We start from the raw sequence: 27,964 nt of genomic DNA, 5'->3' as shown, positions 1-27,964 counted from the left end.
CGCCCTCCCTCAGGGCCCCTGGCTGAAACGAAGGCTCCTCCTGCAGGGAGGCCGGGCGGGGGCCGGGGGGCGCCTGCTCACCCTCCAGGATGGGGTTGGCCTCCAGCACCTGCTGCTCGATCCAGGAGTGCTGGCCGCTGACCGTGGCCAGGAACTGCAGGACGAGCTTGGTGGTCTCCGTCTTCCCGGCCCCGGACTCGCCGCTGCAGACGTAGAGGGGGTTAGTCAATAGAAAAGGAGATTTTCCGCCCCTCAACTCTCTGGCCACCCCCCACAGGCCTGCTTCCTGGGCAGTCTGAAGAGAGCCCCCCAGGCCCTCGGTCCCGGGGTACAGACGTCCATGCTGCGTGGTTACGGGGAGCGGTCTTTCACCCTCTCCCCGCGAGCCCTGCGGGCAGGCCCGATTCGGTTCCAGGGTCACGGGCACAGCAATTTTTTTCCTGAGAATATTTTCCTGAATTTTTCTAATATTTTCATAGTGAATATATATTAATTTCATGGTGGTGAGAAATGAAAATTAGTTTTTAAAATTACTTAGGACATTTAATTAAGTCAGAAAATATACTGTGTCTGGCACATAACGAACACTCCAATTTGTAATGATTAATATTACTGCTACGGCTAAGGCTGAGATGTTACTTCTGTGTAAATTATTCTTTACTGTGGACATGGTCAAGCATTACAGATGGAGGCAGAGGAGTGGGCTGTCCTGCTGACAGCGGCAGGGCCCCGGCTGCCACCTGCGGCCACAGCGCAGCCGGCGCTCAGTCAGGTCTGCCCTGTCTCGTGACCCCAGGGGCCCCTGCACGGTGCAGTTTGCATGATAAACTCCCACAATCCCGTTTCCAGCTTCAGCCTCTGGCCGATTTTGTTTCCCCTCTTGTACTATTTTGAAGCGAATCCCAGACAAATATTGTTTCATCTGAAAATATTAATTTTTTAAAAAGTTTTGCTATGCCAGTTAAGTCAGTCAGCTCCCAGAGCTCCGGCTAAATCAGAAGGAGAGGCAGGGGCAGGGGCAGGCGCAGGGGCAGGCGCAGGGGCAGGCGCAGGGGCAGGGGCAGGCGCAGGGGCAGGCGCAGGGGCAGGGGCAGGCTCAGGGGCAGGGGCAGGCTCAGGGGCAGGGGCAGGGGCAGGGGCAGGGGCAGGGCAGGGGCAGTCTCACTGACTGGCTGAGTGTCCATGCAAAGGGCGGGAGTCCGGTACCCCACCCTCCTTTCAGGCACTGAGTGCCGGAGGTGAAGGTGAGGCTGTGAGCCCTGCAGCCAGCCATGGCCCCTGCCCCCAGTCTAGGGGCAGATTGGCAAAGCCTGAGGGAGGTCAGAGTGAGACAGACCAGTGAGCCAGCATGAGTGGGCCAGGGAAACTGAGGCAGAGAGCTGAACAAACCGGCAGAGCAATGCACAGCAGATGCAGAAGGCCCCTCCCTAGAGGTAACATCTAGGCCTCAGTGTAATTCAGTTCCAGATGCAGAAAAACAGCAAAACCAGGTGAGTGACACCAGGACCAGCTGTGCTGACTGAGGGCCCCCTGCCCTCACACTGACCCCCCGGTGGAGACCACACCCTGGGGAAGCCCACCTGGAAACGGATGAGTATTCTATGAAGACCCTCCCCTGGGACCTCCCCTAAGATTCCCGCCTGCAGGAGAGATAAAAGCCTCAAGACAAGGACCCAGCGCTCTCCCCAGGGACAGCACCCACCTTCCCTTCCCCATCTTCCCCCACAGGGTACATCTCCTAAACGCTAAGAGGCCTCACGAGGCTTGCAGCCAGGGCAGCAACGGACAATAGCAGCGCATCACAGGCGAATCCCTGGGCTCCCAAGGCCCCTCTTCTCAGACTTCCCAGAGAGCGAGGGCAGCCCAGCCTGGGTGCTCCTGTTGCTTCTGCTATGCTAAGCCCTCCTTGTTCCACTGTCCGGGCTTTCTAAATGCTGCCTCGCAGTCACCTGGACTCCGGTTGTGAAATCTTTCCCGCATGAAGTCTAGGCCCACAAGCTACTGGCCGGCCCCAGGCAGACCCGCTCAGGGCCAGGCCCCTTTCTGGTAACAAGAACACCAGCTCCTGGCACAGAAACCCTCTCACTGGGGAAGTGGACATCACCCCGCCCCCTCTTCCTTTCCAGAGCCCTGGGTCTCAGTCCCCTGCTTAATGGCTGTGTGTCCCTGGGAAGGGGTCTCACCCTCTCTGGTTGTAGGTTTCCAACAGTAGAACAGGAATAGCATGTCTGTCAGAGAGCTGCTGGCAACATGAAGCACGAGAGCCTGTGCTACAGGATTCGTTCTGGTGCTGCTCCAACCTCTCCTCCCCTGGGAGCTCGACTGGTCTGCCCCTCCACCTCCCGCCTGGGTCCCGGCTCTCTTCTCTTTTCCTGCTGTGCTTTTCGTCAAAGCTCCTATGACCTGCTGGAAACACCTGCTTATTTATTGTCTGCCTGTCTGTCTCCCTTCTCCAAGATGGAAGCTCCTTGAGGCAGGGACTGTGACCCTTTCCTTGCTGTGGTCTCCCCACCTTAGGATGGGGAGGCATAGGTGGAGCACAACAGCACCTCTGATGAGTGAGTGCATGAATGAGTAGTGAATGAATGAGGGAGGGGGGAGGGAGTGAATGAATGAGTAGTGAATGAATGAGGGAGGGAGTGAATGAATGAGTAGTGAATGAATGAGGGAAGGAATGAGTGAGTGAGGGAATGAGTGAGTGAGTGAGTGAGTGAAAGACAACTAGAGCACCAGGCAATGTGTCTTGGAGCCAAGTCGCCCTCCTCCTTGCTGTCCCCTCGCCCTCCCTTGCCTGGGTGCCAGAGGGCCTGTGCAGGAAGCAGAGGTGGGCAACGACTCTCTGAATCAGGTCAGGTCCTGGACTGGGGGGGACACATCCCTTCTGAGCCCAGTGCCTGGAGGGCTACCGCCTGGAGCCGCTGCTGCCCTGTGCTCACCTGAGGCCTGCCCTCAGTTGTTCTGTTTTTTTTTAGTGAGACCTCACCTGTTTGACCACAGCCCCAAATGCCTATGCTACATTTCATTTCTCAATGAGCCATCCCATCCCCATCCCATCCGTCCTGTCTCAGGAAATAGTCACTGGGGGTGGGGACACTCTAGGTCCTGGAGATGCCCTGGGAGAGCAGGTTCGGGAGGAAGGATGGAAGGAAGGAAGGAAGGAAGGAAGGAAGGAAGGAAGGAAGGGAGGGAGGAAGGAAGGAAGGAAGGAAGGAAGGAAGGGAGAGAGGGAGGGAGGGAGGGAGGGAGGGAGGAAGGGAGGGAGGGAGGAAGGAAGGGAGGGAGGGAGGGAGGGAGGGAGGAAGGAAGGAAGGAAGGGAGGAAGGGAGGGAGGGAGGGAGGGAGGGAGGGAGGGAGGAAGGAAGGAAGGAAGGAAGGGAGGGAGGGAGGGAGGAAGGAAGGGAGGGAGGGAGGAAGGAAGGAAGGAAGGAAGGGAGGGAGGGAGGAAGGAAGGAAGGGAGGGAGGGAGGAAGGAAGGAAGGAAGGAAAGAAAGAAAGAAGGAAGGGAAGAAGGAAGGGAAGGAGGAAGGAAGAGAGGGAGGGAGGGAGAGAGGAAGGGAGGAAGGAAAGAAAGAAAGAAGAAAGGAAGGGAAGAAGGAAGGGAGGGAGGGGGGGAGGGGAGGGAGAGAGGAGGGAGGGAGGGAGGAAGGGAGGGAGGAAGAAAGGCAGGTAGACAGGCTGGGAAGGACTTAAGGCAGAGGGGCAGCAGGGGCCAGATGCCTGAGGGCTCCTGGGCTTTGGGGGAGGATGTCTGCAGCTGAACGGAGCCCCTAAGTCACACACTGTCTGTGGGGAGAGGGTCCTTTACAAGGCGCTCAGAGGAGTGCCTGGCCCTCTGGCCTGTCCCAGGAACGTGGCGGCCGCCCCACCTGATAATACAGCACTGGTCCCTCTTGTTCCTCTTCATGTTGAAGTAGCAGCTGTTGGCGATGGCGAAGACATGCGGCGGCAGCTCGCCCATGTGGCAGTTGTAGTACAGCTGCACCTGCTCCCGGGTGTAGAGGGGCAGCACCTGGAACGGGTTCACGGCCACCAGGATGGAGCCCATGTATGTCTGGGGAAGGAGCAGGAGGTCAGCACTCTCCGCCCGTGGGCTAGCACTGCCTGGCCCGACCCAGGCCTTGGAGTAGCTGGCGCTCGGGGAGGGGGGGGGGGGGGTCTGATTCTGGCCAGGAAACAAGACACTCAGCTGCTCAGTCCTCCCTCTGAAAAGGCAGGCTGTTCACCGTGAGTGAGGGCTGAGTGAGGCGGTCACTGTTAACGTTTACCACCCTAGTGGGTAGTTAGGAGCTGGGTAAAAACGGGCTGGACGTATGAGGTAGTGTCCCCTGTCTCCCACAGGGCCCCTGTGAGGCGGGTCAGCAATGTCAGCCCCCACTAATCCCTGCGGCCCGTTAAGGACCACTTGCTCATGTGCAACCCCAGGAGCCCTACCTGCCCCCTGGGGGTGGGACAGGGCAGCCGCCTCTACAAGTCACAGGATCATCCCGTCTTAGTCTTTGTTTTAGGAATGGAGAGGCTAAGCCAGCTCCCTGTGAGGACTGTGGCAGCTAGAGAGAAGGCAGCTCGCCCCTGCTCTCAGACCAGGAGCTCCCACATATCTTCAGGGGGAGTGGCTCAAGAACCCCATGCCCCTCCCCTGGACCACTTCCTGGTCTTCACTCGTCCCTCCCCATTCATGGCCCTGCTCACTCCCCACTCTTCTGGGCATCCCAGAAGAGCCGATTGAGCCACATCTCCCTGTGACAGGCCAGGGATGCAGGGACGTCCCGGCCACGCCCACTCAGGCGGGGCTGGCGTGGATTTGGGACGCTGCTGGTCCCGGGAAAGCCTGCCCTGCTGGGTGGACCTCTGTCCACGCCAGACTCGGAAAAGGGCCTGCATCAGTGCACCCCTCCTGGTGTGACCAGCTCCCTGGACGGAAGCCAGGCTGGCCGCACGGACTGTCTGCACAGCAGAGGAGGGGCCTCGCAGGCGACTGTGCCGTGACCTCGGCTCACTGGGCCATGAGCAGACCTTCTGCTCGGGCGGAGGCTGCACCCATTGAGCTCCCGCGGTGCCCTCGGAAGCATCACCACCATCTTGCAGGTCAGGGAGCAGAGATGGGGAAAGGGCATGTGCCTGCCCCGCCGCACGGTGAGGACCTGGGCCGTGGGGATGGACCCGGCTGTGCCGCGTGTGGCTTCTCCGCCTGGAAGCCAGCATGTGGGGACGGAGCCCCCGTGGGGAGCCCGCGCGACAAGGGGACTCACGTAGATCTTGTGCTGCTGGTAGCGGATCAGGAGGTTGTGCACCATGCCCGCCTCATTCAGGTCCCCCAGGTGGATCATGTCGTCCACACCCTCGGCCGAGTTGGGGTGCATGGGACTGAGGGTGCCGAGGGTTCTCTGCTTGGACCCAGTGTTCCTGGAAGGAAGGGCAGACCACCCTGAGGCACCCTCCCGCGTGGCCACCACCTGTCCACCTTCTCAGCCGGCCAGCCGCCTCGCCACCGGCCCCCGCCGGTCAGCCTGGCTGGGGTCCGCGGGCCTGGGGCAGGGGCAGTGAGCTGGGGCTAGAGGTGAGTTTCAGACCAGGGTCAGAGAGCTGTGATTGGGTGACCGCAGGCTGCAGCGGGAGCCTCACAGATTGCTGGAATAACTGCGAGTGAAAGTGCTGTTCACTTCATAACATCATCTTGCAAACAGAGAGGTAACTGCTAACACGTGACCCGCTTCCCTAGGAGGGGCCACAGGCATCTGCTGGGAAGCCACGCTCCCGCCCCCGCCCCATGGAGGCTGTGGACTCAGCTCCCCATCTTTCCAGCTCAGCGCCCCTGCCGCCTCCTCTCCACCACAGCCTGGCCCACTTCCTGCTCCCCTAATTGTCCTGGTTTTCCATCTGCCGAACCACCTCCCACTTTTCCATTATAGAACCGTCCCTCAGCCAGCCCAGCCCGGTCCGGTGGGTGGCGGGCTCCCCGCAGGCTTCCCGCCACACAGGCCTCACTTGGACTCTGGAACTTCCGCGTGGGAGCAGCACCGAGGAGAGGGGCTCAGAGCCCGGCAGCCCGGAGAGGGAGGGCAGCCCGGAGAGGGAGGGCAGCCCGGAGAGGGAGGGCAGCGCCCGGGAGAGGGAGGGCAGCCCGGGAGAGGGAGGGCAGCCCGGAGAGGGAGGGCAGCCCGGGAGAGGGAGGGCAGCCCGGAGAGGGAGGGCAGCCCGGGAGAGGGAGGGCAGCCCGGAGAGGGAGGGCAGCGCCAGGGAGAGGGAGGGCAGCCCGGGAGAGGGAGGGCAGCCTGGGAGAGGGGCTCAGAGCCCGGCAGCCCGGAGAGGGAGGGCAGCGCCCGGAGAGGGAGGGCAGCGCACACTGACCTTGCCCTCGTCATCTTCAACCAAGGTCCGGCCAGGCTTCGTTTCTTTGATGACGCCCCCGATGGCAATGCTGGTTTTGCTGGCAGAGGTGGGGTTCAGCCACACATGGTCACCCTAGAAGGAGGGAGAACACTGCAGCTGGACCCCTGCTCCACCTTCCCTTCTGCTCAAGACTTCCCTGCCTGGGGTGTCCCCTCCACTGAGCGCTCCCAGGCAGCTGGGGCTGTCTCCCCTGCACCCTCCTGCTCCTCCCGCTCCCCCGCCCGCCCCTCCTGGTCACTCAGGCCAGGACAGTGGCGGAAGTGCTGCAGAAGTGTCCCTGGCCAGCTGGGTTCTGAGAGAAGGACAAGCAGATTTGCAGGATGCAGGCTTCGCCCTGGGAGCAGCCGGGAAGCACCAAGCCCATTGGCTGGGAGAAGTGAAGACGAAAACCTCACTAGGTTTCTACTGGCCGCGACACGGCCTTGGCCCACACAAACCTCCCTGTGAGCCACAAAAGCTCACCCCATTCACAGAAGAGTAATGCCAAAGGGACCAGCAGAGGTCTGCTTGCAAGGAAGCTGACATCCACAAGGAGGGGTGGAGCAGGGGAGCCACACCAGGAAAAACAAACAAGCAAACGAGCGAACAGAACTGCCACAGAGCAGTGGGGAGTTGTGACCAAGTGTCTCATTTTGATTTCCAAAAACTTCCTGAGGTGCAGCCCAGAAGCAAAAAATGAGGCAGTGAGACAACTGAAAGGATAAAGCTTTGGCTGGCAGAGCTCAAGACAGAAATGGAGGAAAAGAAGTAAACACAGGTCAGAAATGACAGCGAGGTTGGAAACACACCAGGGGACAGACTAGCACTGCTGAAGCAGGTAACTTCACAGAAGACTGTGCAAACAATAACATCAAAGGAGCCACTTTACAATGGAGAAGCGGCCATCTTGAGGAGTGGCCTCACTCATCTCACTTCCCAGGCCTCTGGGCGGGAAAGCAGGCAGCGTGCCTGCGGGCGGCCCGGCAGCCTGGCGGCCCGAAGAACTGTGTGCAGGACACCGGGGAGCAGACACGAGGAGGCCCAGACTGAGCGTGAGACAGTGTCTAGAACCAGCGTCGCTCCGTGAGCTCGTCTGCACGTGGGAAAGCCTCCTCCAGGCACGGAAAGGCCCTTCTCAGAAGCCAGCACGCTGGCCTTGGGCTCCTGGTCAGAACACTGTCTGGGCTTCTGCCTGGATCAGTGCTTCCTGAATAGCATTTACTTACTAGCAGGTAACACAAGTAAACTGTGTGCAGATCGGATCAAAGCGAGGATTTAGCAAGGCCTGGAGGATGGAGAGGTGGATAGTGTATATGTGAGTGCAAGGGATGGGGCTCTGGGAGAGGAGCTACGGCCTGTTTGCATGTGGAAAGTCAGTAAGAGATGATGCTGAAGCCAGAAACTCAAGGGGCGCTGTAGCGTGATCGCTCCCTAAAATGAAAGATCAGAGAACCCCCGGAAGGGTTGCCTGTGGTCGCCTCGGGGAAGAGGAAGCGGGGGCTGACTCTTTAAACGGGGTGCCTCGGCAACTTTATAGAAGTAAACGCTGGAATAACCAGATCAGCAAGGAGCAGTTGCTACAGGTGCGGAGGGCCAGCGTGAGCGACACACCGCTCAGTGAACTAGTGAACTGACAGTCTCCGAGTCTTAGGAAAAGCTTTCTGCAGCAGATGGCGCTCCAGTGGGGATCGAGCGGTGGCAGCTGGAACAGCTGGAGAGTCGCCAAAGCAAGCAGGCTAACTGTCCAAGGCAGACAGGCTCTCACAGCAACACCGGTCAAAACCAGAGATGAGAGAGAGACCACTTGCATCCAGTCTGAACCGTGAGGGCCAAGCTGGAGCATGACTGCTGTTCGCTCCCTGTGGACACAGCTCAGCAGGAAGCCCGGAGAAGCCGCAGGAAGGAGAGAGCATCTTCGCAGGAAGGAGAGAGAGCACCTTCATGGGCTCCCGCGGCAGGGAAGGCGGCCGGCAGAAGAGCTGGGCCACGAAAGGAGCACGAAAGGAACGAATGAGAACCAGCAGCTGCAAACCAAGCCAAGTCCTTGCTGAGATTCAAGAAGCAGAGGCTGAGCTGCAGAACCAGATGCTCCATAGCCTTCATTGCTTCCCGGGCCATGCCACGCGCTGCCCGCTGCACACAGAGCAGCCCAGACAGAATCCCCTGCAGGGAACCGAGAGCTTCCTGGAGGCTGCTCCTCAGAGGCCTCCGCCAGCCTCCGGGTGTGCAGGCCTGAGCCCCCCTGAAGCCGGTCCTGCACCTCCTACCTGCCCCACCGCCATTCTTTCTCTTCCTGTGGTGGGAGAGCCGGGCCTGGAGATGGCTCTGTGCCTGGAGGGGTCACGCAGGAGCCTCCTTCAGTGCTTCTGGTCTGAGCCTCATTAGGTCCATCAGCGGACCCTGAGCCCCCGCCCCCCTTTGCAGGGCCTGGCCATTTGTTAAGGCATGTTTTCTGTTTGATTTTTTTAAATTTTTGTGAGACTTTATTTGAACCCAGCTGAGGGAGCAGTATCTCAAAGGCCTGGAGAATAAGTTGTGGAGGTGAGTTTTGACTGCGGGTAGGAATGAGGATTTTCCATCAAGCTCAGCAAAAGACTATGGCTTCGTGGATTGGGGATTGTGCCAACCTAGCAGAGAGGCACTTGGAATTTCAAAACATTTCCATCTGGCCTTGTCCATTGCAGCGCCCCAGGCACGCAGGTGTGAAGCCAGCCGTAGTTCTCATTTGGAAGGAAAATGAGCTCTCACTAAAGTGACTAAAAACCAGAGAGCCCGTGTGTTCGACAGCGGTGGACTGAGGGCCAGAGAGCAGAGAGGCATGGCTAAGGGCGCACAGCCAGCGAAGGGAGCCGCCAGAGCCTGGCGAAGTGTGCAAATCAGTTTTCTCCAACTCAAATCCCATCTTAATTAAACTAGAAATTTCACTGGCCGAGGGGGTCCACTGCTAATTGCTTAAAAAACTCTTTCCATGAAGTAGTTATTGGGTGTGCTTGAATTTTCTTAATAATTGAGATTAAATATTAAAGCCTTTTATGGACTGAACTGCATCGCCCCCAAATTGACATGTTGGAGCCTTAACCTCTAATGTAACTGTGTTTGGACACAGGGCCTTTAAAGAGGTGATTCAGGTTAAATGAGGTCAAAGGGGTCCAACCCAGTGGGGTCAGGTCCTCATACGGAGAGGGGATGCCAGACCTCTCTCTCTCTCTCTCTCTCCACAGAAGGAAGGCCATGTCGCACAGTGAGGAGGCGGGCGTCTGCAGCCAGGTGGAGAGGTCTCCCACACACCAGCCCTGGGTGTCCTGACCACGCCCCTCCAGCCCCGGAGCCGTGAGGAACGGGTTCCTGTTGTCCAGGCTCCATTCCGCCCAGCAGACTAATGAATGGACAGCCCCTTTGAAGTCAGACACCTGCTTCTACCCGCCCCCCGCCCCCCATTCCATGAGGCTATGACCTTGGGCAGGTCGCGAAGCCTCTGAGCTTCAGGCTCCTGGCCGGTGAGGACCTGTGAGCGCGCCCACGGGGCGGGCCGGGCCAGGGCGTGGGCACGCGGAGGAGCCACTGGCACGGAGCGCGGGAGGCGCGGGGAAACGCGCTCAGCAAGGCCGCCCTCGAGCCGCCTCGGGGCGGCAGGAGGCGGTGCACGCGCCGTGCCCCTCCTCCCGGGAGCTGGGGTGGAGGGGACAGGTCCCGGGATCTAAACTCTGCTTGAAGTGAGCCCCCTGGGCAGCAGGGCCCGGGCCCACCGTTCCTGCGCCCGCCCGGGCCTGCGTCCCAGCTGCCGGCGCCTGGCCTTGGTGACGAGTCGCCAGCAGCCGCGCCCTGAACCTGAACCTGAGACCGCGTGTCCCCCCCCCCCCCCCCCCCCCCCCGCGCCTCCCCCCGAAGCAGCTCCAGCGAGAACCGAAAACCGAGCCGGCCGCCAGCGGGGACTGGGTCACTGAGGGCTCAGCCACGGGAGCCGCAGGCCCAGCGTGGGGGCTGCCCCTCGCAGCGCGTGGACCCCGCAGCCAAGACCCCGGCCACTGCGGGCTCTGTGTCCAGGAGGACATGGCAGACTCTCTGGCTCCCTGGTGGGGGCTCTCCTCTGGGCTCTCCGCCCCCCCCCCCCCCCCCCCCCCCCCCGCAGGAGCCTCCCAGTGAGACGGAGCCTGCCCCACCTCCCCCGGCAGGGCGTGCCAGTGTCCCCCAGCCCCCAGCTCCTCTCCAGGGGCTCCTGCCCCGGACAGCAGGCGGCCAGCTGGCGGGAGGCCCTGGCCGGAGGCCGGCGCTGCCCTCTCTCTCAGCTGCGCCCGGAGAAACTCGTCCACACGTTAAGCCGGGATGTCAGCGAGGGATGACCGAGCACACGAGGTCCGCTGAGGCCGCGGCTGGCTGTTTCAACGACTCCATCTCCCTGGTGTTTCCCGGGCCTCATCGCCTCCCTTCTTTCCGGCAGGGATCTGACTCCCCACCACCGCCCCGGAGGGGAGGGAGCAGGTGAAATGCTTACCAGCCTGAAGGCCGACATCCTGCGACAGCGACAGCCACGCTCAAAGCCTGTGCAGAGAGAGGGCAGGTCATCAGTGCTCCGCCCTGACCGCCATGCACGGCCCAGTGCTCTTCCGTCAGCGCCAGCGGGATGCCTGGTGGGGCCAGGGGCCAGGGGCCTGGGGCCTGGGGTCTGGGGTCTGGGGCCTGAGGCCTGGGGCCTGGGGCCTGGGGCCTGGGGCCTGGGGTCTGGGGTCTGGGGCCTGAGGCCTGGGGCCTGGGGTCTAGGGCCTGAGGCCTGGGGTCTGGGGCCTGGGGTCTAGGGCCTGAGGCCTGGGGTCTGGGGCCTGAGGCCTGGGGCCTGGGGCCTGGGGCCTGGGGCCTGGGGCCTGGGGTCTGGGGTCTGGGGCCTGGGGCCTGGGGTCTGGGGTCTAGGGCCTGGGGCCTGAGGCCTGGGGCCTGGGGCCTGGGGTCTGGGGCCTGGGGCCTGGGGTCTAGGGCCTGAGGCCTGGGGTCTGGGGCCTGAGGCCTGGGGTCTGGGGTCTGGGGCCTGGGGCCAGGGGCCTGGGGCCTGGGGCCTGGGGCCTGGGGTCTGGGGCCTGGGGTCTGGGGTCTGGGGCCTGGGGCCTGGGGTCTGGGGTCTAGGGCCTGGGGCCTGAGGCCTGGGGCCTGGGGTCTGGGGTCTAGGGCCTGGGGCCTGAGGCCTGGGGCCTGGGGCCTGGGGTCTGGGGCCAGGGGCCTGGGGTCTGGGGTCTGGGGCCTGGGGTCTGGGGTCTGGGGCCTGGGGCCTGGGGTCTGGGGTCTAGGGCCTGGGGCCTGAGGCCTGGGGCCTGGGGTCTGGGGTCTAGGGCCTGGGGCCTGAGGCCTGGGGCCTGGGGTCTGGGGCCTGGGGCCTGGGGTCTGGGGTCTGGGGCCTGGGGCCTGAGGCCTGGGGTCTAGGGCCTGAGGCCTGGGGCCTGGGGCCTGGGGCCTGGGGCCTGAGGCCTGGGGCCTGGGGCCAGGGGCCTGAGGCCTGGGGCCAGGGGCCTGGGGCCTGGGGCCTGGGGCCTGGGGCCTGGGGCCAGGGGCCTGGGGTCTGGGGTCTGGGGCCTGAGGCCTGAGGCCTGAGGCCTGGGGTCTGGGGCCTGGGGCCTGAGGCCTGGGGTCTAGGGCCTGGGGCCTGGGGCCTGGGGCCTGGGGCCTGGGGTCTGGGGTCTGGGGTCTGGGGCCTGAGGCCTGGGGCCTGGGGCCTGAGGCCTGGGGCCTGGGGTCTGGGGCCTGGGGCCTGGGGCCTGAGGCCTGGGGCCTGGGGTCTGGGGTCTAGGGCCTGGGGCCTGGGGCCTGGGGTCTGGGGTCTAGGGCCTGGGGCCTGGGGCCTGGGGCCTGGGGTCTGGGGCCAGAGGCCTGGGGCCTGGGGTCTAGGGCCTGGGGCCTGAGGCCTGGGGTCTAGGGTCTGGGGCCTGAGGCCTGGGGCCTGGGGCCTGAGGCCGGGGGTCTAGGGCCTGGGGCCTGGGGCCTGAGGCCTGGGGTCTGGGGCCTGGGGCCTGGGGCCTGGGGTCTGGGGCCTGGGGCCTGGGGCCTGGGGCCTGGGGCCTGGGGTCTAGGGCCTGGGGCCTGGGGCCTGAGGCCTGGGGTCTAGGGCCTGGGGCCTGAGGCCTGGGGTCTAGGGTCTGGGGCCTGAGGCCTGGGGCCTGGGGCCTGAGGCCGGGGGTCTAGGGCCTGGGGCCTGGGGCCTGAGGCCTGGGGTCTGGGGCCTGGGGCCTGAGGCCTGGGGTCTGGGGCCTGAGGCCTGGGGCCTGGGGCCTGAGGCCTGGGGTCTAGGGCCTGGGGCCTGAGGCCTGGGGTCTGGGGTCTAGGGCCTGGGGCCTGGGGCCTGGGGTCTGGGGTCTAGGGCCTGGGGCCTGAGGCCTGGGGTCTGGGGTCTGGGGTCTAGGGCCTGGGGCCTGGGGTCTGGGGCCTGGGGCCTGAGGCCTGGGGCCTGGGGCCTGAGGCCTGGGGCCTGGGGTCTGGGGCCTGAGGCCTGGGGCCTGGGGTCTGGGGTCTGGGGCCTGAGGCCTGGGGTCTAGGGCCTGGGGCCTGGGGCCTGAGGCCTGGGGCCTGGGGCCTGAGGCCTGGGGTCTGGGGTCTGGGGTCTGGGGCCTGAGGCCTGGGGCCTGGGGCCTGGGGCCTGAGGCCTGGGGTCTAGGGCCTGGGGCCTGGGGCCTGAGGCCTGGGGCCTGGGGTCTGGGGCCTGAGGCCTGGGGCCTGGGGCCTGGGGCCTGAGGCCTGGGGTCTAGGGCCTGGGGCCTGGGGCCTGAGGCCTGGGGCCTGGGGTCTGGGGCCTGAGGCCTGAGGCCTGGGGTCTAGGGCCTGGGGCCTGGGGCCTGAGGCCTGGGGTCTGGGGTCTGGGGCCTGAGGCCTGGGGTCTGGGGCCTGGGGTCTGGGGTCTGAGGCCTGGGGTCTGGGGTCTGGGGCCTGAGGCCTGGGGTCTGGGGCCTGGGGCCTGGGGTCTGGGGCCTGGGGTCTGGGGCCTGGGGTCTGGGGTCTGGGGCCTGGGGCCTGGGGCCTGGGGCCTGGGGTCTGGGGCCTGGGGCCTGGGGCCTGGGGCCTGGGGCCTGGGGCCTGGGGTCTGGGGCCTGGGGCCTGGGGCCTGGGGCCTGGGGTCTGGGGCCTGGGGCCTGGGGTCTGGGGCCTGGGCCTGGGGCCTGGGGTCTGGGGCCTGGGGCCTGGGGCCTGGGGCCTGGGGCCTGGGGCCTGGGGTCTGGGGCCTGGGGCCTGGGGTCTGGGGCCTGGGGCCTGGGGCCTGGGGTCTGGGGCCTGGGGCCTGGGGCCTGGGGCCTGGGGTCTGGGGCCTGGGGCCTGGGGTCTGGGGCCTGGGGCCTGGGGTCTGGGGTCTGGGGCCTGGGGCCTGGGGTCTGGGGCCTGGGGCCTGGGGTCTGGGGCCTGAGGCCTGGGGACTCCCACCTTGAGTGTGGACTTAGTGATCCACTTCTGACAAATGTGATCAGTGTGGAGTGGTGACCACAGCTTCTAAGCTGGGAGTGACAGGCTCTGTGCTCCCTGCTCTCGCTCAGACGCCCCGGCTACCATGTCTGAGGACTCGGCAGCCCTAAGCAAAGGCCATGTGGTGAGGAACGAGGTCTCTAGTCCACAGTCAATGATCTCGATCTCGGAAGCAGATCGTCCAGCCCCAGGCAAGGGGTCATCCCCACGACTGAAACTTGTTATGTCTGAATTTTACTCCCCCCACATTCCTGTGTTGAAGTCCTAGCCCCTCGCTCCTCAGAACGGGACTGTATTTGGGGACAAGGCCTTTAAAGAGGTGACGAGGTTAAAGCAAAGCTGCTAGGGTGGGTCCTAATCCAGCAGAAGAGGAAGAGGTACCGGAGGTGCGCATGCATAGAGGGATGACCACATGCGCGCAAAGCAGCCAGCGGGCAGCCGTCTAAAAGCCGGGAAGAGGCCTCCACAAAACAACCTCCCAGCACCCTGGCCGTGGCTTCCAGCTGCCGCACCCTCAGAACATGAGTTCCGCCCAAGCAAACTATACAAACCTCATGAGGGTCCCCGGCCCAGAAGTGACAACTAAGCTGCTCTTAGATTTGTGACCCTCAGAAACTGTGAGAGAATAAATATTTGTAGTTTAAGCTGCAAAATGTTGGAGTAATTTGTGATGCAGCAATAAATAGCTAATACAGGTCTCACATCTTCATTCATCCTCACTCTTCTGGACTTTTCTCCCCGCAGAGAGATAAATTCAGGCCTTGTCTGCTCTAAAATGAATTTTCTTGGCCTCGTTGACACCTCCCAGTTATTGTCCTCCTCTTGTTTTTGCCCCAGAGCTGAGTTGCTTGAAAAAGTTGCCCAAGATCCTAGATGGTAGCAGGGTAGGTAGAAGCTACACTAACCCCCTCCCAGGATCAAACTGGAATTACAACTAAATTATATAAAAATCATCCTCAATAACCAACCGAAGACTAGCTGCAGAGAAGCCGTATAACCAAGGATTTACAGAAGTCACATCAAGATTGGCAGCAAGGGCTGGCCAGGCTCCCACAGGCAGTGGCTGAGGTGCAGGAGGAATGTCTCAGCTGAGGGGAGTTCCCCCTGAGAAGGGTGGGGCCTAAACCCCAAGGTGGGCTCCCCAACCCAGTGCATGAGAGCCAGGAAGAAGCAGCCACATGATATCCAGCTGTGAAAAGAAGCAGGGTTTCTGTCTGCCAGGTGGAGATGCCTGGAGACACAGGCACCCTCTTAAAGGGCCAGTGCACAAAATTCCATTCATAGCCGCTCACCCTGGGCTTCAGCAGAAGGAGGGCAGAGCGGACTAGAGTTTCAGAAGAGTCTGGGGTTTGTGGCTCTGGGGAGACAGCTGAAGGGTCAGCCACTCAGATCCATGTGGAGTCATTCCCTCACACCAGAGACACCATCCTCCGGGGCAGAGCACTCCCATCCATGGGCATCGGCATGGAGGGAAGCAATAGCCCCACCCCCTGGAATTTCTCTCACCTCATCCTGTGGACCTTACACCCTGCTGAGAAGTTCAGCCAGGGGCTCTTTCCATGACAGCCTATCCGGCAGCCAGCAGGTGGAGGCAGGTAGAGCCAGACCTCTGGGTGCTTTGGGTCTTTTGCTGCACAACCCTGAGCCCGGTGCTGGTAAAAGTCAGCCTTGGTGCACAGCTTGGTCCTTCCTGTGTGCACCCAGAGCCAGAAGAGGCAGCCACAAACTGTGGATCACTGATACCTCCACTCAGGTGCCCAGGGTCAGCCACAGGCAGCATATTACACTGGCCTGCATCAGAGTCCTTCCCAGGAGCCCCTGAACCAACACACCCAGTGGCCAGCTTCAGACAACACAGAGCAGGACCCAGTAAGCTTCCCAAGCAGCACACCCACAGGGAGATCTCAGCAGGCACCATCCCTGCGGAGGCGGATTCTGCTCCACGTGGTCAGCACTTGCACAGCAGCTTGCCTGCCACACTGGGGGTTAAGCCTCACCGTCAACCAGCCTGAGGGTCAATCCCACGCACAAATGGGCCAATAGCAATGAAGACTCGATTTTAACAGGAGGGCTCATATAACCCACACAAAGGGCATCCTGAGAGCACCCAGCTCAGGAGATCAAGGGGACTGTTCCCCTGGATCCCACAGGACACCTACTACATAAGGCCACCCTACCATGACTGGGAGTCAGAGCAGATCTACCTAATACATAGAAACAAACACAAAGAGACAGCCAAAATGGGGAGACAAAGAAACAGGCCCCAAATTAAAAAACAAGAGAATTCTCCAGAAAAAGAGCTAAATGAAATGAAAGCAAGCAATTTATCAGATATAAAGTTCAAAGTAATGGTTATAAGGATGCTTAACAGCTTAAAATGGACATAGATATTATAAAAAAGGACCCATCAGAAATTAATAATACAATATCTGAAATGAAGAATACACTGGAAGGAATAAATAGCAGGTTGGATGAAGCAGAAGATCAAATTGGCAATTTGAAAGACAAAGTAGGGGGAAAACCCCAATGAGAGCAGCAAAAAGAATATATATATATATATATATATATATATATATATATGAATATTTTAAGGGACATTTGGGACAACATGAAGCATAACAATATCCACATCATAGGGGTACTAGAAAGGGAAAAGAGAGAACAAGAAATTAAGAACCTATTTGAAGAAATAATGACTGAAAACTTTCCTAACTTGGTGAAGAAAAAAGACACACAAGTCCAGGAAGTGTGGAGAGTCCCAAACAAGATCAACCCAAAGAAGCCCACACCAAGACATATCATAATGAAAATGGCAAAAATTAAAGACTAAAAGAGCATTTTAAAAGCTACAAGAGAAAGGCAGTTAGTTACCTACAAGGGAGCGCCCATAAGACTGTCAGCTGATTTTTCCATGGAAACATTTCATGCCAGAAGGGATTGGCATGAAAAATTCAAAGTAATAAAAAGCAAGGACCTACAACCAAGACTAGTTTACCCAGTAAGGCCATCATTTTAAAAAGAAGGGAAAATAAAGAGCTTCCCAGACAAAAAAAAAAAAAGTTAAAGGAGTTTGTTACCACCAAACCAGTATTGTAAGAAATGTTAGAGTCTGCTAGAAGAAGATGAATAAATGGCAATAAATATGTTCCTATCATTAATCACTTTAAATGTACATGGCTTAAATGTTCCAATAAAAAAAATCATATGGTAGCTGAATGGTTAAGAAAACAAGACCCTTGCCCTAACCGGTTTGGCTCAGTGGATAGAGTGTCGGCCTGCGGACTGAAGGGTCCCAGGTTTGATTCTGGTCAAGGGCATGTACCTTGGTTGCGGGCACATCCCCAATAGGAGGTGTGCAGGAGGCAGCTGATCGATGTTTCTCTCTCATCGATGTTTCTAACTCTCTATCCCTCTCCCTTCCTTTCTGTAAAAAAAAAAAAATCAATAAAATATTTAAAAACAAAAACAAAAAACAAGACCCATATATATGCTGTCTACAAGAGACCCACTTCAGAACTAAAGATACACACAGACTAAAAGTAAAGAGATGGAAAAAGACATTCCATGCAAATGGAAAAGGAAAAAAAGCTGGGGTAGTAATACTTATATCTGACAAAACATACTTTAAATCAAAGGCTATAGTGAAAGACAAAGTAGGATACATAATGATAAAGGGAGCAATCAAACAAGAGGATTTTAACACCCAATTGACATCAGTGGATAGATCTTCCAGACAACACAACAAGGAGATGGCAGCCTTAAATGACTCAGTAGATCAGATGCTTCCATTGACATCTTCAGAGCATTTCACCCTCAAGCAGCAGAATATACATTCTTTTCAGGTGCACATGAAACGTTTTCTAGGATAGGCCACATGTTAGGACACAAAAGAAGTCTCAATACATTTAAGAAGATTGAAATCATATCAAGCATTTTCTCTGACCATAATGCTATGAAACTAGAAATCAGTCACAAAGAAAAAAAAACCTGAAAACACACAAGACATGAAGGCTAAATAACATTTTACTAAACAATGAGATCAGGGAATAAATCTAAAGACATTTTGAAATAAACGAAAATGAGAACATAACAACCCCAAATCTATGGGATACCAGGAAAGCAGTCCTAAGAGGAACATTCACAGCATTACAAGCCTACCTCAAGAAACAAGAAAAATCTCAAAAAAATAAAATGACTTTACATTAAAGGAACTTGAAAAAGAAAAACAAACAGAGTCTAAAGTGACCAGAAGGAAGGAAATAATAAAGATCAGAACAGAAATAAACAAAATAGAGCCTAAAAAATACAAAAGATCAATAGTTGTTTCATTATAAAGATAAGCAAGATTGACAAGCCTTTAGCCAGACTCATCAAGAAAAAAAAATAGAAAAGACCCAAATAAACAATGGGATGCCATCAAACTAAAAAGTTTCTGCTCAGCAAAAGAAACCATCCACAAAATGAAAAGACGGCCCATTGAATGGGAGAACATATTTGCCAATGATACATCTGATAGAGGTTAATATCCAAAACTTATAAAGAACTTATATAGCTCAACACCAAGAAAACAAACAATCCAATTTAAAAAAATGGGCAAAGGACCTAAATAGACACTTCTCCAAAGAAGACAAACTGATGGTCAGTAGACATATGAAAGATGCTCAACATCACTAACCATTAGATAAATGCAAATTAATATCATAATGAGGTGTCACCTCACACGTGTCAGAATGGCTATCATCAATAAATCAACAAACAAATGTTGATGAGGATGTGTTGTTGGTGGCAATGTAGCCACTGTGAAAAGCAACATGGAGTTTCCTCAAAATTTTTAAAATGGAACTCTCTTATGACCCATTGATTCCATTTCTGGGAATTTATCATAATAAACCCAAAATTCTAATTTAAAAGAATGTATGCACCCCTATGTTCATTGCACTGTTATTTACAATAGCTAAGATTTGGAAGCAGCCCGTGGCCATCGATAGATGAGTGAATAAAACAGCTGTGGTACATTTCCATAATGGAATACTAGGCGGCCATTAAAAAGATGGGAATTTTACCCTTTGTGGCAGAATGGATGGACCAGGAGAACATTATGCTAAGTGAAATAAGCCAGTCAGAGAAAGGTGGCAAGTACCATATGATTTCACTCCTTTGTGGAATCTAATGAACAGTGTGAACTAACAAGCAAAATAGAGACGGACTCAGATAGAGAGCAGGCTGACAGCTGTTGGGGTGCATGGGGTGGCTGTTTTGGGGCGAGTGGAGGGATTGAGCAAGAAAGAATAAAAGAGAAAGAACTCATGGACACGGACAACAGTGTGGTGACTGCTGGGAATGGGTGGGGGGATGTGGAAGAGGGTACAGGGGGATAAATGGTGATGGACAAAGACTTGACTTGGCTGGTGAACACACACACAGTGCACAGATGATATGAAATTGTGTACCTGAAACCCGTGTAAATTTGTTAACCAATGTCACCCAAAAAACTTAATAAAAAGGAGCGGGGGAAAAAAAACATTGGCCCATCATGCTGCCTCCACTATCTCACCCCTCTTCCCTCCCCAGCCCTGGTCACATGCCTGTACCCGCAAACATGAACACTGACCCCTCCAGGGCCAATGCTGTCTGCTTCCTATAGCTTCACTTGTTCTTGCTCGCCACGCGCTCTTTCCTAACCACATCCCCTTGGCTTCTAAATGACTTCATTTCCCTGCCTTCCTTTTGCCTCTGGGACACCTCCAATCCTGCCCTAAGGACCATTCCCTCGCCTTGGCCTCTTGGTGTCTGAGGGATATGCTAATTGCTTTTTTTTCCTGTCTGGCATGCCTCCCTCTGATTCCTTTTAGGAAAATTGTCCTCCCCTTCTCTACACTGTTTTTCTGATGGTGACCATGAATTATGGTACCCCAGAGAGGGCATAAGATCCAAGCAAGGGCCAATCAGGTTTTCCCTGTCATGTTCTAAATTGGGGGTTGGCTTTCCTCTTCAGTCTGAAAGTTATGCCAGAACTGCCAGGGGCTATGGCCCCATTTTTCTGAAAATAGCTGGTTTGAGAGAATAAAGTTGGCAGGAAGAGAGGGAAGGAGACAAAAGACAGAAACCCTGTCTCTGCTTTTCTGTACTTTGATTATTTGAGCTAAGCTATTTGGATTCTGTCATCAAACAGAAATCTTCACTAACCTGGTGGCCCACATTCTATTCTCTTTCAGCCTGCCCAGTCCCATTTTGCATTTCCAGCTTTTGCCAGGGCCATTGTCAGAGTCAAAGCACCACTGAGTTTCAACTCATTGTTTCCAGCCTTCATCTTTATTCTGAGCTCCTGACACACCAAGGTCTGTTGCTTCAGCCATCTCCAGCAGATATGCCATGGGCTTATCAAACTCAACAGGACCACAGCAACTCATCTCCTCCATCCCCAAACATGCTCTTTCCCTGCATTCTTTTAGTTGTTGTTGTTAATCCTCACCCAAGGATATCTTTCCATTGATTTTTAGAGAGAGTGGAAGAGAGATGGGAAGACAGAGAGAAACATCAATGTGAGAGAAACACATCGATTGGTTGCCTCCTGCACGAGCCCTGACAAGGGCCAGGGCCCGAGGATCCTGCAACCAAGGTACGTGCCCTTGACTGGAATCGAACCTGGGATCCTTTGGTCTACAGGCCAATGCTCTATCCACTGAGCCAAACTGGCTAGGGCTTCCCTGCATTCTTAATGTCAAAAAATGAAACTATAAATTGTTGAAGAAAGAACTTGGGTCTTCCTATTATCCTCATATTAAAATGATTGCTAGGAACTGAATATTTTCTCTTAAAAACTTGAAGGTTCCTTGCCCAGCATGGCTCAGTGCTTGAGCATCAACCTATGAGCCAGGAGGTCATAATTTGAGTCCTGGTCAGGGCACATGCCTGGGTTGTGGACTCGAGCCCCAGTGGGGGGTGTGCAGGAAGCAGCCAATCAGTGATTCTCTCTCATCATTAATGTTTCTATCTCTCTCTCCGTCTCCCTTCCACTCTCTAAAAATCAATAAAAATATTTTTTAAAAGAAACATTTCTAAATAACATGAGTCAAATAAGTCTTAAGAAACATTTAAAAATATTTTCCACTAAATAGAACCAATTATAGAACCTATCAAAATTTGTGGAATGCAGTGAAAGCAGTGTTCAGAGGGAATACATTTTATAATATCGAATACATATATTAAAAAAGAAAAATATCTAAAATAAATAATCTAAGCTTCCACCTTAGGAAACTATAGAAAGAAGAACAATATAATCTAAAAGCAAGAATAAGAAAATAGGTAATAAAAATTAGAGCAGAAATCATATGAAATTAAAAATAGAAATCAATAGAGAAAATCAATGAAACAAAAATCTGGTTCTTTTAAAACATTGACAAACTGATAATGTCAGGCTAACCAAGAAAAAAGAGATAAGACTACAAATCTCAATTATAAGAAATGAAAAAGGGACAACCCTTGGACAATTAATCTGATCTCCTAGCTCTATAGATATAAAGACACAGATAGATTAAAAGTAGAGAAACAGAAAGATATACCATCTAATACTAACCGAAGGAAAGCTGGAGTAGCTCTACAGATTTTCAGAGCAAGGAAAATTATGAGAAATAAAGAGGGTAGTTATTGGATACTTAGTTATTGAATACTTAACCTTTGAAAGGATAGTAAAGGAATATTATGAACAAGTCTATACCTACAAATATAAGATGAAATGAACCAATTCTCTGAAAGATACAATCTATCAAAACTCACACAAAGAGAGGTTTTTAATCAAGATGATGGGATACCTAAATGGGTTACTCAAATCCTCCCACAACAACATCAAAATCACAACCTAACTACAGAACAACCATCATATAGAAACACCTGAAATCTAGCTGAACACAAATCCTACAAATAAGACTATAAAGAACAACCACATTGAAAATGGTAGGAGGGGAAAGACAGGGAACATGTTGGGCCCACACCAAAGTGTGGCAATTAAAAATCAGGAGGAATATCTCAGCTGCAGAGATTCCTCCTGAAAAGTGAGAGGTCCCAAGCCCACACCTTGCCCTCCAGTGCATGGTTCCAGTGCCAGGGAGAGAAGTCCCAGGAACTGCTGGCTGTAAAAACTGCCTAGTGAGACAAGAGCTGCTGAAGTCCCAGGCATGGACTTACTCAGACTCACTTGCTCTAGTGCTGCGGCAGCAGCTCGAAAGGCATAAGGACATAGGGGGAGAAATGGAATTGTCTAGCAACAGGGCAAGTGTTGTAGGGGCAGCTTTCTCCCAGACAGAAGTGCTGGCAGAGGCCATTGTTCCTCTTCTGAGCCCTCCCCTCACAGAGTCTCCATCAACCTAGCTCACACTGTTATTCATTGAAACCCTACCACACCCAACTTTTAGGTTCACACAAGCTATTTCCAGTAGCTTTTCCATTCAAATGGCCTGTCTTGGTTCATGCTTTGGACTTTCCTAAAATCTCTCAAACAAGCGGCATCTGGCTTCAGTGTACCCTGCACCTCTTGCTTTGTGGTCCCAGGCCTGGCACCAGCAGCAACTGGCCTTGGTTCATAGCTTGGCCTCTCCTGGGCACCTCCAAGCTCAGCACAAGTTGCAGCCATCTGTAGATTACTTTGCAACTCATGCTGGGCAGAACACAGGCAGTGGCTGACCTTGGCTTTCACCTCCAAGGAGACCCCAGAGAACTGCAGCCAGTGGACAGCTTCAGACCACAACCACCTCCACAAGCCACACACTCAAGAGACAAACTCAACAGGCACCAGAGACCTGCCAAAGTAAGTCCTGCTCTGTGGGGTCAGCCCCTGCACAGCTGATCCTCCATGGTGTTTACAGTCAGTCACTGAAGTGGTTGGAGTGGGAGGAAATCCCTCCCATTGGGGTGCCAACAGCAGTCAAGGCTCAACTACAACAGGAGGATATACACAGCCCACATGGGGCAGAGGGCACAAGGAGTTCCCGGCTCAGGTGATCAGAGGCTGTACCACTGGACCCAACAGGACACCTACTACTCAAGGCCACTCTACCAAACCTGGGAGATGTAGCAACTCTATCTAACACACAGAAACAAACACAGGAAGATTGCCAAAATGAGGGGACAAAGAAACATGCCCCGAAATGAAAAAACAGAACAAAACGCCAGGGGGAAAAATAAACAAAATGGAGATAAGCAATCTACCAGATGCAGAGTTCAAAACACTGGTTATAAGGATGCTTAATGAACTTAGGGGAAGAGTAGATGAATTTAGTGAGAACTTAAAAAAAATAAAACACAGAAAAATGGAGTTAGAAAACATCAAAAAGGACCAGTCAGAAATAAAGAATACATTAACTAAAAAGAAGAATGCATTATAGGAAATCAATAGTAGAATAGATGAAGCAGAGGATCAGATCAGAGATTGGAAGATGAGGCAGCAGAAAACACACAATCAGAACAGCAAAAAGAAAAATATCCCTTCAAAATGAGGATAGTATAAGGAGCCTCTGGAACAACTTCAAGTGTATCAACATTCACATTATGGAGGTGCCAGAAGGAGAGGAGATACAGCCAAGAATTGAAAACATATGTGAAAAAAAATAATGATGGAAAACTTTCCTAATATAGTGAAGGAAATAGACACACAAGTCCAGGAAGCTCAGAGAATCCCAAAAAAAGAGGAACCCAAAGAGTCCCACACCAAGTCACATCAAATTGAAATGCCAAAGATCAAAAACAAAGAGAGAATATTAAAAGCAACAAGAAAAAAATCAGTTAGTTACCTACAAGGGAACTCCCTAAGACTGTGAACTGATTTCTTGACAAACTTTTCAGGCCAGAAAGGATTAACATGAAATATTCAAAGTGATGAAAAGCAAGAACCTACAATCAAGATTACTCTACCCAGCAAAGCTATCCTTTACAATTGAAGGACAGATAAAGAGCTTCCCAGACAAGAAAAAGCTAAAGGAGTTCATCGCCATCAAACTAGTGTCACAAGAAATGTTAAAGGGTCTTCTTAGGAGAAGAAGAACATGAAGAAGGAGGAGAAGGAGTAGGAGGAGAAGGTGGAGGAGAAGGAGGAGAGAAGAAGGAGGAGAAGAAATAAAAAAATATGAATAATAGAATGGCAATAAATACATCTCTATCAACAATTACTTTATTTTTTAAATCTTCAAATGAGGACATATTTATTTATTTTTAGAGAGAGGAAGGGAGAGAGAGAAAAACATCCATTGGTTGCCTCCAGTACACACCCCAACTGGGTTTTGAACCCACAACCTAGGTATGTGCCCTAACCAGGAATTGAACCCGCAACCTTTTGGTGTATAGGAAGATGCTCCAATGAATTGAGCCACCCGGCCAGGGCTCAAGGATTACTTTGAATGCAAATGTATTAAATGCTCCAATCAAAAGACATATGGAGGCTGAATGGTTAAGAATACAAGACCCTTACATATGCTGTCAACAAGAGACTCACTTCAGATCTAAAGTCACAGAAAGACTGAAAGTAAAGGGATGGAAAAAGATATTTCATGAAAATGGAAACAAACAAAACATTAGGGTAGCAATACTTATACCAGACAAAATAGATTTTTAAAACAAAGGCTATATAACAAGAGACAAAGAAGGATCCAGTAATTCCACTTCTGGGTATTTATCTGAAGAAAATTAAAATACTAAATCAACAAAGCATATATATTCATATGTTCATTGTAGCATTATTTACAAGAGGTGAGATATGGAAGCAACCTAAGTGTCCATCAGTAGATGAATGGATAAAGAAGTGGTGCATATATACAATGAAATATGACTCAGCCATAAAAAAGAATGAAATCTTGCCATCTGCAACAACATGGATGGATCTAGATAGAGGGTACTGTGCTGAGTGAAATAAGTCAGACAGAGAAAGACAAATGCCAGATGATTTCACTTACATGTGGAATCTAAAAAACAAAATAAATGAACAAGCAGAACAGAAACAGACTCAGACACAGAGAACATTTTAATTGTTGCCAGATGGGAGGAGGTTTGAGATATGTGTGAAAAAGGTGAAGGGATTAAGAAGTACAAATTGATAGTTACAGAATAGTCATAGAAATGTAAAGTGCAGCATAGGGAATCCCATATAATAAAAGGCTAATATGCAAATTGACCGAAAGGCAGAATGACTGGTCATTATGACGCACACTGACCACCAGGGGGAAGACGCTCAATGCAGGAGCTGCCCCCTGGTGGTCAGTGCGCTCCCACAGCAGGAGCACTGCTCAACCTGAAGCCCTGATCTGGGCTCACGGCTGGTGAGCGCAGCGGCAGTGCCGGGAGCTTCTCCTGCCTCTGCGGCAGCGCTAAGGATGTCCGACTGCCAGAGGGCTCCCAGACTTCGAGAGGGCACAGGCTGGGCTGAGGGACCCCTTCCTGCCGGAGTGCGTGGATTTCGTGCACCGGGCCTCTAGTATAGTCAATAATATTGTAATAACTATGTCTGGTGCCAGGTGGGTATTGGATTTATCAGGGTGATCACCTCATTAATTAGGTACATGTTTAATCACTGGATTTTATACCTGAAAGTAATATAATATTGTATGTCAACTGTAATTAAAAAATAAAAAATTATTTAAAGTGAAAAGCTCACATAAGGAGATGATTTCACCAATGATTTCTACCAAACATTTAAGGAAGAAATGATACCAGTTCTTTACAATATCTTCCAAGAAACAGAAACACTGAGAACACTTTCTAATTCATTCTATGAGGCCTAATAGAAAATCCCTAATACAAAAATTACCCTAATACAAAAAATTAGATAAAAGACATCAAAAGAAAGAAAAAACTAGAGGCGCTCTCCCACCATTTCCACCCTTCAGTGCCCTATCATCCTTCGCTTGGAAGAACAGAAGCCTCCCAGGTGGACTTGCTTCTGGTCTCTCCAAAAATCATCCTTCATTCCACCAATCAAGTGATTTTTTTTTAATCCTCACCCAAGGATTTGTTTTTATTGATTTTAGAGGGAAGGAGGTAGAGAGGAAGGAAGAAAGAGGGAGGGTGAGAGAGAGAGAGAGAGAGAGAGAGAGAGAGAAACATCGATATGAAAGAGAAACATTGATCAGTTGCTTCCCATAGGCGCCCTGATGGGGGATCAAGTGCACAACCTAGGTATGTACTCTGATCAGGAATGGAACCTGCAACCTTTTGGTGTACAAGATGACATCCAATCAACTGAGCCACTCGGCCAGGGCCCACCAACCAAGTGATCTTTAGAAGATGCAAAAAACTGGCCATGTCTTGCACCTTCACAGCTAAGAATGTGCCATGCTTTTATGGTATTCAAGGTTTTTCAGGATCATCATGTTTTCAGCTTGCCTTGTATCTCACCTCTTCCCCCAGGTTGCACTGAATTTCATGCAATTCCTGAAATGTCCCATATCTTCTCTTACTTCACTGTCTCTGTACTGGATCTGATATGAGTGTGGAAGAAACACACACACACACGCACATATGTACATACATACATACAGGCACAGACATCCTCACATGCAGCAGCAGCAGCAGCAGCAATTTTCTACCTCAGCACTTAATCCTGTTTTTATGTGGCATTTCCCATAAAACGCCACATAAAAACAGTTTCTCTCCCATACTTGTGAGAAACTTAAGAGCAGGATTGTGCCTTATTTATCCCAATAAGGGCTCAGGACATGCTTGCTGAATGTAGGTATGTATGGGTGGGTGGATGGATGGATGGGTGGATGGATGGATAGGTGGATGGTAGGTTGGATGGATGGATGAAGGGTGGGAGGGAGGGAGAGCTGGATGGGTGGGTGGATGGATGGATAATAAATGGATAAGTGAGTGGGTAGGTGGATGCATGGATGGATGGATGGATGGGTGGATGGATGGATGGGTGGGTGGATGGATGGATGGATGGATGGATGGGTGGGTGGATGGATGGATGGATGGGTGGATGGATGGATGGGTTGGATGGGTGGATGGATAGGTGGGTGGTAGGTGGATGGATGGATGGATGGATGCCTGGGTTGCATGTGGGCTCAATCCCCAGGATGGGGCATGCAAGAGGCAGCCAATCAATAATTCTCTCTCACCATTGATGTTTCTATATCTCTCTCTCCCTCTCCCTTCCTCTCTGAAATCAATAAAAATATTTTTTTAAATGCATTTATCAGGCATCACTGAGCTGAAATAGATAAGAGTAGATAAGAAAATGCTGAAAGGTGAGTGGGGAGGTGGGTCTGGGGAGAAAATCAAAGTGCTGCTGAGACCAGGATGAGATCCAAGTGTGCCGGGTGGCATGCAGGGCACTTTGTCCAGATCCTCTCATTTAAGCAACATGAGAACCCTATGGGGACATCCCACCTCGAAGATAAGGAGACTGGCATCTGAGGAGCAGCACCACCATGGAGACTGGTTTATGGCTGCCAGCCCAGAGGGCCTGCCTTGGTGGCTGACACAGCATTGCCCTAGGACGGGGGTAGTGGGCATTCTGTGGGCAGAAAGGGCATTGGGAACTGGGGGAGAGATTGAGACTGGAAGCTGTCCTAGGCCACCAGCTAACTGCCCCTCCCCCACACCCCCAGAGCCTCACGTGGAATCCATCACTCCCAGGAGAATGAGAGCGAACAGGCTGGTGGAGTGGAGGTCAGTACAGCCAGGAGGTGAGAGGGAGCTGGGCTGGGCCACCCCGTCCAGACAGTCAAGACAGTCAGATATTGGCAGTTTCACTTGGGTCAATCTAATAGAGGTGTTGATATATAAGTATTAATAAAAACGAGCTGTATTTGCCCGGCCAAAGTACCTGAGTCATTGGGCGTCAGCCCATGTACCAAAAGGTTGCCAGTTCAATTCCCACTCGGCATGTACCAGGTTGCGGGCTCAATCCCTGATGAGGGGCCTGCAGGAGGCAGCCAAACATCTCTCATGGATGTTTCTCTCTCCCTTTCCCTTCCTCTCTCTCTAAAAATGATCAATAAAATCACATTAAGAATAAAATAAAATAAAATAAAATAAAAACAAGGCATATTTGCCCTAGCCAGTGTGGCTCAGTTGGCTGAGGCCTTGTCCCATGCACCGAAGGTCGTGGGTTTGATTCGCGGGCAGGGCACATAGCCAGGTTGCGGGATCGATCTTCAGCTGGGGCGGAAACCAA

At 53.6% G+C, this 27,964-nt stretch overlaps 1 protein-coding gene across 1 annotated transcript in view; it reads right to left on the bottom strand.

Moving 5' to 3' along the window:
- MYO7B (myosin VIIB) overlaps positions 1-27,964 on the bottom strand; it is a 95,563-nt gene that overhangs the window by 64,770 nt on the left and 2,829 nt on the right. The window contains 6 exon segments of the mRNA XM_070423189.1: positions 82-203; positions 3,867-4,051; positions 5,250-5,378; positions 5,380-5,403; positions 6,349-6,462; positions 10,862-10,908. Of these exon segments, the coding sequence (XP_070279290.1) occupies positions 82-203; positions 3,867-4,051; positions 5,250-5,378; positions 5,380-5,403; positions 6,349-6,462; positions 10,862-10,879 (592 nt within the window). The 5' untranslated portion in view covers positions 10,880-10,908.

This window comes from Myotis yumanensis, unplaced genomic scaffold, assembly GCF_028538775.1.
Source record: "Myotis yumanensis isolate MYYU_CA2020_CCGP unplaced genomic scaffold, mMyoYum1.0.hap1 SCAF_8, whole genome shotgun sequence".
Classification (NCBI taxonomy): domain Eukaryota; kingdom Metazoa; phylum Chordata; class Mammalia; order Chiroptera; family Vespertilionidae; genus Myotis; species Myotis yumanensis.
This window is presented reverse-complemented; position numbering and strand designations above follow the sequence as displayed.